The sequence below is a fragment of the Hemibagrus wyckioides genome, linkage group LG29 (assembly GCF_019097595.1).
Source record: "Hemibagrus wyckioides isolate EC202008001 linkage group LG29, SWU_Hwy_1.0, whole genome shotgun sequence".
Lineage (NCBI taxonomy): Eukaryota > Metazoa > Chordata > Actinopteri > Siluriformes > Bagridae > Hemibagrus > Hemibagrus wyckioides.
In genome coordinates, this window is record NC_080738.1 from 2,109,837 (window position 1) to 2,122,071 (window position 12,235).

The 12,235-nt window shown below is 44.6% G+C and overlaps 2 protein-coding genes across 4 annotated transcripts in view; one reads left to right on the forward strand and one right to left on the reverse strand.

The window, feature by feature from the left end:
- Nucleotides 1-5,817, forward strand: part of mtmr7b (myotubularin related protein 7b) — a 15,697-nt gene extending 9,880 nt beyond the window's left edge. For 2 of the 3 annotated variants that reach the window (XM_058385096.1, XM_058385099.1), the window contains 5 exons: nt 2,080-2,129; nt 2,810-3,010; nt 3,096-3,230; nt 3,416-3,542; nt 3,896-5,817. In XM_058385096.1, coding sequence (XP_058241079.1) covers nt 2,080-2,129; nt 2,810-3,010; nt 3,096-3,230; nt 3,416-3,542; nt 3,896-4,207 — 825 coding nt within the window. In that variant the 3' untranslated portion in view covers nt 4,208-5,817. Of the gene's footprint in view, nt 1-2,079; nt 2,130-2,809; nt 3,011-3,095; nt 3,231-3,415; nt 3,571-3,895 lie in introns of all 3 variants that reach the window. The other variant, XM_058385097.1, reaches the window with a different exon arrangement.
- A 1,261-nt stretch (nt 5,818-7,078) lies between these two features.
- vps37a (VPS37A subunit of ESCRT-I) lies at nt 7,079-11,928 on the reverse strand. Its single transcript, XM_058385112.1, has 13 exons — nt 11,750-11,928; nt 11,516-11,626; nt 10,901-10,975; nt 10,693-10,810; nt 10,496-10,596; nt 10,015-10,216; nt 9,767-9,837; nt 9,288-9,415; nt 9,138-9,196; nt 8,928-8,996; nt 7,937-8,080; nt 7,657-7,748; nt 7,079-7,535 (listed from the first exon to the last, which is right to left on the reverse strand). Exons 2-12 carry the CDS (start codon nt 11,623-11,625, stop codon nt 7,668-7,670), a joined length of 1,158 nt encoding a protein of 385 aa, XP_058241095.1. The 5' UTR covers nt 11,626; nt 11,750-11,928; the 3' UTR covers nt 7,079-7,535; nt 7,657-7,667.
- Between the last annotated feature and the right edge of the window lie 307 nt (nt 11,929-12,235).

Sequence of the window (12,235 nt, forward strand, 5' to 3'; positions counted from 1 at the left end):
CTACAACACAACACACACAGCTACAACACAACACACACAGCTACAACACAACACACACAGCTACAACACAACACACAATAAACACACACACAGCTACAACACACACAGCTACAACACAACACACAATAAACACACACACAGCTCTGACACAACACACAATAAACACACACACAGCTACAACACAACACACAATAAACACACACACAGCTCCGACACAACACACAATAAACACACACACAGCTCCGACACAACACACAATAAACACACACACAGCTACAACACAACACACAATAAACACACACACAGCTACAACACAACACACAATAAACACACACACAGCTACAACACACACAGCTACAACACAACACACAATAAACACACACACAGCTACAACACAACACACAATAAACACACACACAGCTACAACACAACACACAATAAACACACACACAGCTCCGACACAACACACAATAAACACACACACAGCTCCGACACAACACACAATAAACACACACAGCTACAACACACAATAAACACACACACAGCTACAACACAACACACAATAAACACACACACAGCTACAACACAACACACAATAAACACACACACAGCTACAACACAACACACAATAAACACACACACAGCTACAACACAACACACAATAAACACACACACAGCTACAACACAACACACAATAAACACACACACACAGCTCCGACACAACACACAATAAACACACACACAGCTACAACACAACACACAATAAACACACACACAGCTCCGACACAACACACAATAAACACACACACAGCTCCGACACAACACACAATAAACACACACACAGCTACAACACAACACACAATAAACACACACACAGCTACAACACAACACACAATAAACACACACACAGCTACAACACAACACACACAGCTACAACACAACACACAATAAACACACACACAGCTACAACACAACACACAATAAACACACACACAGCTCCGACACAACACACAATAAACACACACACAGCTCCGACACAACACACAATAAACACACACACAGCTCCGACACAACACACAATAAACACACACACAGCTCCGACACAACACACAATAAACACACACACAGCTACAACACAACACACAATAAACACACACACAGCTCCGACACAACACACAATAAACACACACACAGCTACAACACAACACACAATAAACACACACACAGCTCCGACACAACACACAATAAACACACACACAGCTCCGACACAACACACAATAAACACACACACAGCTACAACACAACACACAATAAACACACACACAGCTCCGACACAACACACAATAAACACACACACAGCTCCAACACAACACACAATAAACACACACACAGCTCACACAATAAACACACACACAGCTACAACACAACACACAATAAACACACACACAGCTCCGACACAACACACAATAAACACACACACAGCTCCGACACAACACACAATAAACACACACACAGCTACAACACAACACACAATAAACACACACACAGCTCCGACACAACACACAATAAACACACACACAGCTACAACACAACACACAATAAACACACACACAGCTCCGACACAACACACAATAAACACACACACAGCTACAACACAACACACAATAAACACACACACAGCTCCGACACAACACACAATAAACACACACACAGCTCCGACACAACACACAATAAACACACACACAGCTCCGACACAACACACAATAAACACACACACAGCTACAACACAACACACAATAAACACACACACAGCTCCGACACAACACACAATAAACACACACACAGCTCCGACACAACACACAATAAACACACACACAGCTCCGACACACACTGTAGACATCATCAGTATAACACCAGCTGCAGTCGGCCCACAGATACGAGCGATTATCAGTCTCATACGCTCACTGTCGAAGCTCCGCCCACCATGCCTATGTCATTTCTAGCCCCTCCCACTGGGCCCTTGTATATACTGCTCTCTGTGTTCTGGCTAATAAACACACACTGCTTGTGTCTCTGTAGGTGCTGATAGAGAAGGACTGGGTATCGTTTGGACACAAGTTCTCACACAGGTCTGTATATCCAAACATCTGTATATCCAAACATCTATATATCCAAACATCTGTACATCCAAACATCTGTATATCCAAACATCTGTACATCCAAACATCTGTATATCCAAACATCTGTTTCATCAAAAGCGTCTCTACATCCAAACATCTGTACATCACTAACAGCTGTATATCCTAAAATCTCTACACCTAAACATCTGTACACCCAAATGTCTGCATATCAAAATGTCTGTGCATCCAGTCATCTGTGTATCCAAACATCTGCTTATTAAAATAGCCAAAGGTTGAAACATCTAAACAACTGTATGTTTAAACATCTGTACAGTCAAACAACTAGCGTATCTCTAAACATCTCTACCTCCAAACATCTGTACTTCTTAACATCTGTACATCAAAACATCAGTATGCTGCACATTTAAAACATCTGGAGATCTAAGATTCTGTCTCTCTGCACATGCAAACATCTGTATGTCTTAACAGCTGTGGAACGAAACATCTAAACATCTGTATGCCTGCACATGTAAACAACTAAACATCTGAAACATCTGTACATGTAAAAATCAAAAGAATGAAGTGATATAACCCCTCCCACACGTTATGCATTTAAACCAATCAGCTTCGCATCTGTTGCCATGGTTACCCTGACCTAACCCTGTCATCTTTTTTTTCTTAACCCACAGGTATGCTCACCTGGACGGAGACCCTAAGGAGGTGTCCCCTGTGATGGACCAGTTCCTGGAGTGTGTATGGCAGCTGATGGAGCAGTTCCCCTGCGCCTTCGAGTTTAACGAGCGCTTCCTCCTGCAGCTGCACACACACGTCCACTCCTGCCAGTACGGCAACTTCATCGGGAACAGCCAGAGAGAGAGGCGGGACCTGAGGTCAGCGCGGGTCTGGGTCAACAAACATCCAGAGACATGAGAAGCTGGAATACTGACCCGTGTGTGTGTGTGTATGTGTGAGCAGGATACGGGAGCGGACTCACTCGCTGTGGCCGTGTCTTTGGGAGAAAAGATCCGAGTTTATAAATCCGCTGTACAGATCAGACCACAGTCAGACTCAGGGGGTGCTGAGACCCCTGACCACGCCCTACTGCTTCAAGTGAGTGTCTTCTTCTTCTTCTTCACTGAGACTGAGAACAGTAGACAGCTAATGGCTAATTAACTCTCTCCGCTAACTGGGATGCTAAGTAGATCTGACTACTTAGCTAAATGCTAGCATGAAGCTTTGACGATAAAAACCTCATCTGTTTTTTTTTTCTTTTTCCTTCTGTGTTTTGACTCCAGATTCTGGAAAGGCATGTACAGTTCTGCAGAAAGGGGCAGGGCCTCGCATCAGTCACCTTCTGATTGGCTGACCGCCGTGAAGGAGGAGTCACAGCAGCTGGAGGAGGAGCTTAACACCCACCAGGAGGTACCGCGGGAGACCGGCGATGGACAAGGCATACATACTCGCTGAAACACACTTCTTAGATACACACAATTAGCCACACCCACCGGGGTGGGACATGCACCACACTGGCAGCCAATGTAATGCTGATTTTAATTCCGTATGTTTGTTATATTATTGTTTCCTTTTAGACTTCCATAAATCACAAACCATAGCGACGAATCCCTGGGAATGAGCCGTTACTATAGAAACGATAACATATCAAAAAAAGAAAGAAACTCCTTCCGACCAATCACAGTCCAGATCTCGTCAGCGCTGCCGTGGAAGTTTCCATGCAGCTGCTTCTCCTCTAACTCTTCTCCTCTCTCCTGCTGTAGAGACTTGCGCAGCTGCTAGAGAGCAAGATGAGAACGATGAAGAGCAGCGGCGCGACTGAACCTTCGTACCGGATGCTGCCGAAAGAGAACGAGCGTCAGGATTACATCACCTGCATGAGCCCTGCTGCCGGGACAGTAAACCACGCCCCCTCCTTCACTCTACCACTGACCCCCAAGGCCGCCGACGCCGACGATCTTTCCGTCTGCAGCGACCTCGAATCGGGTGTCGCCGACCTCAGTAGCCACGCCTCCAGCTCCTGCGACGACACAAAGGACCCTCATCTGGACGAGGCGGCTTATGCGAGCGCCTGACTGAAAAAAGCTGATGAGTGGACGGTCATCGGACGCGGTGTTTATTTCAGTTCTTTGGTGCAGGAATAGTATTTTAATTTATTTATGAATTATTTTAAAATGACTGTAAATATTTACGAGCACAAACTTTTACCCTGACTGATTTTAGATCAAAATCCTCAACGCAATCAGTCTCATGTATATGGAGAATTTCCCAGAACCCCACAGTGTCGAAAAGAATCATTATAAACCATTAGAGAAGTCCAGTGTCTCCCATTAACTGCAATGGAAAGCTACAGAGAACCAACTGGATTTTTATTTTCTTCTCAGACCAGCCAGGACATGGTGTTGAGTAAACTTTACATCCTAGGTTTTGCTAATATTTAAGCTAATACTGTATAACCGACATCTTTTCTGTAAACAGATATTACATCACCTTCATTTCCTCAGCAACATCATACAGAGAAACTATAAAGATGAATTAAATAACACTCTTTAACTTTATAGGAGCGGCCATGTTGGAAAACTGGACTTTTATTTTATCTAAAAAAAAATGTGTTAGCGTCAACGCTAAAGTGGGGAACAGGTCTGTATGATTAGCGGGAAAATGTGAGAATGAAAGAGTCTGTAGTTATGTTTCTCCAGCAGTCAGAAACTCACCATTTTAGTCCTTGAACTTCTACCTTGAGAAATGAAATCCGGGTTTTACCCTGTGTGTGTGTGTGTGTGTGTGTGTGTGTGTGTGTGTGTCTCTAAACAGAATTAGAGAATTAGTTACACCTCCTTTGACAACAATGTTTAAACCGCAGTGTCATGCTTCACTTTACATTTACGTGTGTGAGATAAAAAGGGAACTGGTTAGACTGGGTTAACTGTTTAACTCTTTTAGTAAATGATCTGTTTATCCTACATTAGAGGTCCAACATGTAGATAGAAAAAGTTTGAAAGGCGTCATGTATTCAGTTCTTTTAGGTGCTGAGCTCCCATCATCGTCTGCATTTCAGATCTTAATATCAGATAATATTACACACAAATATACACATAACCACCAGATTATGTGTATATATACCGCCAGTGTATATATACACCAAACCAACCAACCAACCTACCCAACCAACCCTCCAACCCACCCTCCCTCTAACAAACCAACCAACCAAACCTCCAACCCACCCTAACAAACAAACCAACCCATAAACCCACCCTTTAACAAACCAGTCAAACCCACCATCCCACCCTCTAACCAACCAACCCACCCTTTAGCAAACCAATCAACCAACCCACCCTCCCTCTAACAAACCAACCAACCCACCCTAACAAACAAACCAACCCATAAACCCACCCTTTAACAAACCAGTCAAACCCACCATCCCACCCTCTAACCAACCAACCCACCCTTTAGCAAACCAATCAACCAACCCACCCTCTAACAAACCAATGAACTTTCCAACCCACCCTCTAACAAACCAACCGACCACCAACTTCTCCCAGAAGGTGCACTGAGGGGCTACAAGCCTACAAGAGCACAGTTTGAAACTTGGAAACATTCCAGCGTTTTCTACACAGGTGTACACACACTGCAGTGATTTGGTTGTGAAACACTGAACGACATCAGAATAAATTAATATATACAACTTGTCTTGTGGTGTTTGAAGTTATTCAACTTTTTTCCAAGCTTTTTTCCCCTAAACCATTTCCTGAACTGCGCATCACCAGAGCTAATATACTGATGCGCTAATTAGCCAAGTGCTAGCGGGGCAAGTTAGCCAAGCTAATACAGGATAGTAATTACAGACTCCAAAAATGAACAATCTGAGATCAACCCAAAATAGTAGACTACGAAGGAAAGAATTTGGAATGGTTCCAACCTGTGGATGATTTAAACCAACCTGCTTGAATGACCTTTATTGACCTTCTGAAGAACTCTAAACAAACCTGTTATGAGAATCCACATTTAAGATTTCTGGACCTTTCTGTGTCACTGGAATAGTTCCTGAACTGAAACTCCAGCAACACTGGCTTTCTTTTTCAGGAAGCTGGTAGTTTGTGAGGAAGGTGGAGCAGGATGTGGAATGTTCCTGTTGCAGTTCCTGAAAGAATTCCTGCAGTAGAAGCACAGTCAGGTACCAGAAGAAGAGCTGGAGGATGGAGGAGCACATGGATGCATGTTTTCTGCATGGTGGAGGCTGTGTAATAGTTTGGGAAGCAGGAAACTGAAGATCAGGTCAAAATCTATAAACCCAACATGGAGGTCACTGTTTACAAACATACACTATATTGCCAAAAGTTTTGGGACGTCTGCCTTCACATGCACATGAATGTAATATGTAGTTGCCCCGCCCCTTTACAGCTATAACAGCTTCAACTCTTCTGGGAAGGCTGTCCACAAGGTTTAGGAGTGTGTTTATGGGAATTTTTGACCGTTCCTCTAGAAGCTCATTTGTGAGGTCAGGTACTGATGTTGGACGAGAAGATCTGGCTCACAGTCTCCACTCTAATTCATCCCAAAGGTGTTCTATGGGGTTGAGGTCAGGACTCTGTGCAGGACAGTCAAGTTCCTCCACACCAAACTCACTCATCCATGTCTTTATGGACCTTGCTTTGGTCACTGGTGTGCAGTCATGTTGGAACAGGAAGCGGTCATCCCCAAACTGTTCCCACAAAGAGCATGAAATTGTCCAAAATGTCTTGGTATGAAGCTGAAGCATTAAGAGTTCCTTTCACTGGAACTAAGATCCAGTGAAAGCCTTTCAATGATCTGGAGGGGTGTCCCAATACTTTTGGCTATATAGTGTAGATGCAGATGTACGGTTTATCTGAACATGATTTGGGACGTAGCCTGAAAGTGCTTTCAGGAAGATGTTTCATCTTTTGGCAAAAACTCAGACAGAGTGATTAGTGGAAATATTTTATTAGCCTATCAAATTAAATAAACTTATAATACAATGTCTGATTATAATAAAGCCTATTATCAACATTATTAAATACAGTATTTTTGTGGCGTCTGGCAGCGTCGGCAAAAAATTTCAGATTCTCGAGTGCAAGAAAAGGTCCGAACCGAAAGAAATCCATCGTCAGTATTCGAAGTGTGCTAATGAGAACGCAAAAAAGGCTGCCTAATACTCTGAAGAACACCAGGTGAAGAACACCACGTGCTACAGCCTCACTGAAGCTCATCCAGAACACCGAGCACTCCGAGAACACCGGCAGGAAGATCAGCAACAGCTCGCGCTCTGCTCCAAGGCTGATGGTGAAAAGCTCCAGAGCTCCAGTCGCTCGCTGCTGTAGGAGTCTGGATCTGCCATGGTGAGGGTTCGTCATGAGGCTGAGCGTTCTGCTTTAGTACCGAAACCTGAGAGAGAGAGAGAGAGAGAGAGAGAATGCTAACATTACAAAATCTGAAATCTTTCCTAGGTAATAATCTTCAGTAACTGTGATGGATGCAGTGCAGGAGACTGCAGTGTGAGACGCACCAGTAGTGAGTCTAGTGTGCGGAGGGGAAGTGTCCGTGCACGCTGATGGACTGCTGTAGCTTTTCTTCTTTAGCTCTTCTGCTGTGACAAAGCTGCAGAGAAACACACCAGCATGACTCAGAGGAACAGTTCAGTGCAGGATCAGTAGGTAATAACATCACACTTCATCAAACTCAATACAGAGACAGTGGGCGGAGCTTACAGCCAGGAAAAATATATAACATGTCTATAACATATATAACATCTATAACACGTGGGGCACTCGCTCTCAGGACAGTACCGTCCTCTTCTCCATGAAGCTGGTGAGGAAGTCATCGATCTCAGTCTTTCCTTCCAGAAAGTTCTCGGCCGTCTCCTCGGACTCCTCCTCCGCCTGATGGGCCGCGACCTTTAACCTCGCCTGTAGGGCACTCAGACTGCAGCTCTGAACCATGAAGGAGAGAGACAGAGAGAGAGAGAGAGAGAGAGAGAGAGAGAGAAAGAGGGAGAGAGAAGGTGGGGGGGAGAGAGAGAGAGAGAGAGAGAGAGGGAGAGAGAAGGTGGGGGGGGGGGAGAGAGAGAACGAGGGGAAGAGAGAAGGGGGGGGAGAAAGAGGGAGAGAGAAAGTGGGGGGGGGCGAGGGGGAGAGAAAGTGGGGGGGGAGAGAGAGAGAGAGAGAGAGAGAGAGAAGGTGGGGGGGGAGAACGAGGGGAAGAGAGAAGGAGGGGGGGGAGAAAGAGAGAGACAGAGAGAGAGAAAGGGAGAAAAGAGGGAGAGAGAAGGAGGGGGGAGAAAGAGAGAGACAGAGAGAGAGAGAGAGAGAGAGAGAGAGAGAGAGAACGAGGGGAAGAGAGAAGGAGGGGGGGAGAAAGAGAGAGACAGAGAGAGAGAGGGAGAAAAGAGGGAGAGAGAAGGAGGGGGGAGAAAGAGAGAGACACAGAGAGAGAGAGAGAGAGAGAGAGAGAGAGAGAGAGGGAGAAAAGAGGGAGAGAGGAGAGAGGGAGAAAAGAGGGAGAGAGGAGAGGGGGAGAAAGAGAGAGACAGAGAGAGAGAGATTTTCACAGATTTTGTTCAGATGAATGTGTATTAAGTGGAAAATCAGCCTGTTTTGTTTGTGTGTGTGTGTGTGTGTGTGTTTTTACGGAGTGTATGGGTCTGTTATAGATGTGACAGTGTGTTCACTGTATGTGTGTGTGTGTGTGTGTGTTTTTACGGAGTGTATGGGTCTGTTATAGATGTGACAGTGTGTTCGCTGTATGTGTGTGTGTGTGTGTATGTAGGTTATAGTTTACCTCACTGAGCTCATGCTGTCTCTGCATTTTGGTCTGGAACGCTGACTTCATCTGGGTCAGCTGCTCATACTGCACACACACACATACACACACACACACACACACACACACACGCGCTCAAGCTACAGCAAGAGATCATATGACTTCATAACAGCATGCACTGAGTGTGTGTATTCCTCAAAGGTGCAGTGTGTGTGTGTGTGTCCTCACTTTGTACAGCATCTCTTGTCTCTTTCCTTCCAGCTGAGGCTCCAGCTGCAAGTTCTTCTCTGTACAAACACAACGAGCAGGTTCATTCAGTAAGGTGTGTGTTAATTAGAAACACTGCACACACACACGGCTGCTTGTGTATGGACTTACTGGCCACAGTGACGATGGTGTTCACCAGATCTTCTTTATCGCTGGAGACCTGCTTGAGCTGAGGCAGACACGCAAAATACTCCAGCAAGATGTCTTCATTATCGCTCATGTCCTTCAGCTGAGACACACTGAGTACATACGTACACACACACACACACACACACACACACACACACACACACACACACAGCTCTGGTATTTATTATGCATTGCTGTTTGAAGGCCATCATAAAAAATGTTTCATGTTTAATTAATGAGGGAGCTCATAAGTGTAGAAACAGCTCATTAATAATTAATAAATATACAGAAATATGCAAATTAACCTGATATCCCCGCCCCCAATTCAGTTACACATGTAACCCTGATTTGCATATCAGACTGTAGCCCCACCCCAAAATCAGTTACACATGTTTCTCTGTTCAAAAGATGAAAAAAGTGAGTTTAAAAAGCTAACATTAATAACACATTGTAGGACACACCTTATCTCGGAAAGTTCTGGAAACGAGTCGGGGATTTCGGGCATTTTGTAGATGTGACCATTTAGTCCGGTCTGTGAGGGAAAAAAACCCAAAAAAAAACCACATGGTCAGGCATGGAGTAAGTATTTGATGTAGATACATAAAGAATAAACGGCTGTGTGATTACAGTAATATAATCAAGGACAGGGTGGAGTTATGAAACCATCCTTTAAAGACAGACAAACAAACAAACAAGTGCAGTGCAGGACCTGTGAGTCGGCCATGGGGACGGGCAGTGGGAGGTCCGTGATCAGTCCGTACGTCGGTGCCGGAGGACGGTTCTGAACCTGCTGCATCTCTGACCCCGGGGCCGGTGGGAGAGGGGCGGGGACAATGTGCCTCTGGGGGTCCTGGCTCGGGAAGGTGGAGACGAAATGAAAGTTCTGCGCAGGATACGGTGGCTTGTACATGCTGGAGGAAGAGGAATGGAAAACGATAGTGTTTAAACATCATCATAGTCAGAACACTGTTACCATAGCAACCATGAGTTTGTTAACGACTGACATTTCCCAGGTTTATGACAGCAAGCCAGTTTGGGGAAATGTGACATCATCGACTACTAATTTGCATAAAGGACTGCTCAAATGGGCGGGGCTTATGTTTGTGATGTCACTACATTAGCCTCGCCCCTAAATTGAGTTCTTTTTTTTTTTTTTTTTTTTTTTAAATACGACAGTGTGCTGCACTCACTAAGGGAAGGACGGAGTGCCGGACATCAGGACTGGCGGACTCTTCCAGAACTCATCCAGCAAGCTCTGGATTACCTTCCCGAGATCCGAGTGCATCCCGAACTAAAGAGGAACCACATGAGGAGAGAGGATAAGGGCGTGTGTGGTAATAAAAGGTTAATAAAGTGTTTATTGCTGTGAAGGTGAGTGAGGCAGTACGTTGGTGATGAGGGGGCTGGTGACCACGGTGCCGTTGTTCCCATCCACTAAATGATGACCCACGGGAGGATACACAGTGACCACAGGCTTCTCTTGAGGAAACTGTGGTGGAAGCAATCTACACACACACACACACACACACTTTCTTGAGTAACGTCATAAGTATTGGCACCCCTGGGCTGCTCTGTTTATGAATAACAACACTCACATGTTGACGCTGATGGTGGAGTTGTTGACGGTGAAAGGAATTCGGTACTCCACATCTTTCTGGATCTCTGCGATGCTGGAACAACACGTATGTGGGTCATGACGTGAGAAAGAACAGAAAACTACACAGCATGGGATGTCTAAAGGATGTGGTTATTTAAACCAGTAAAACCATTAGGCTTACATGTGGGTTTAGTCCAAAAAACATGACAGTTTGTGTGTGTGTGTGATGGACTGGCACCCCTTTTTAGGGTCTATTCACCAAGATTCCCACTTCACCTTCCTTGCATTATTTGTTTTTATGATCCTCATTTCCCTAAAACATCAACAACCGATTCTTTAAAAAAGGATCGAGTCGACTCACTGAAAAGATCCGGCTCAAAGAGTCGACTCCCTTCCCAAAAACGAAACAACAGAAGCAACAGCGATTTAGAATCCTAAAAATAGTGACAGCACTGCGTCAAGAGGAGTTTAAAATAAGCCCGAGATGTGACATGGGAGTAAACAGTACACGAGTTAATACTTTAATACTTTAATCTGCCTGTGTGACCGGATGTTAGGATTTACAGGCACGCGGACATGCTAGTTAGCCCGTTAGCGCGTGCAGGGTACTTACGTAGAGTGCGCAGCTTTAAGCGACTCGATCTGCCGCTGTCTCTGTTTCTGTAAACTGTTCGGAGCCGGGATCGCTCCAGAGCCCTTAGACAGCGGGAAAATCCAATTCATCCTGGGATATAAAAGAAAGAAAGAAAATAAAAACTTCCGAAAATAACACGGCTTAGCCAATCATGCTAGCGAGTTAGCAAACAATCGCTGTATCATAGCTGACAAGTTAGCCCGTGAAACCAACCTGACATGCGGTGAATACTGTTATTATTGGCATTAACTTGTCTTCGACTGCCCTTCGGACATTTTCGAATCAATAACGCCGGTTATAACGCATCATACGTGATAATAACTGTCAATAGCGCGAGTGGAAACAAAGCTAACGTCAAACCAGGTCGGAAGACAAACAAGCGGTGACGCGTTAGTTTTGCGTCACGAATGAATGCGACCCGCCTCCTGCCTCTGTGATTGGACAGTTTATCTGTCAATCAATCCGTTCCAGTGAATCTTCTTCTCGTGATCGCTTATTAAACTCTTATTCATTTTTTGTCACAGTTACAGCCCTGATCACGTCATTAACTAACTTTATAATATGGAATAAGGTGATAATGAGGTTTAAGATCAATTAAAATCCATAAAAGTAAAGAATAAAGCAGATGACGGTGTGATGAAGTGCAGTGAGAGTAAACACTCTGAAGTTCATTGTTGGATTTTAATGTAAAAACATATT

Coding starts and splice junctions, on each gene's coding strand:
- vps37a (XM_058385112.1), bottom strand. CDS start 11,625: ATGAATTGGATTTTCCCGCTGTCTAAGGGCTCTGGAGCGATCCCGGCT. Junction 10,811..10,900: donor TCCACCATCAGCGTCAACAT/GTGAGTGTTGTT, acceptor GTGTGTGTGTAG/ATTGCTTCCACCACAGTTTC. Junction 10,217..10,495: donor GGCACTCCGTCCTTCCCTTA/GTGAGTGCAGCA, acceptor CTCTTCCTCCAG/CATGTACAAGCCACCGTATC.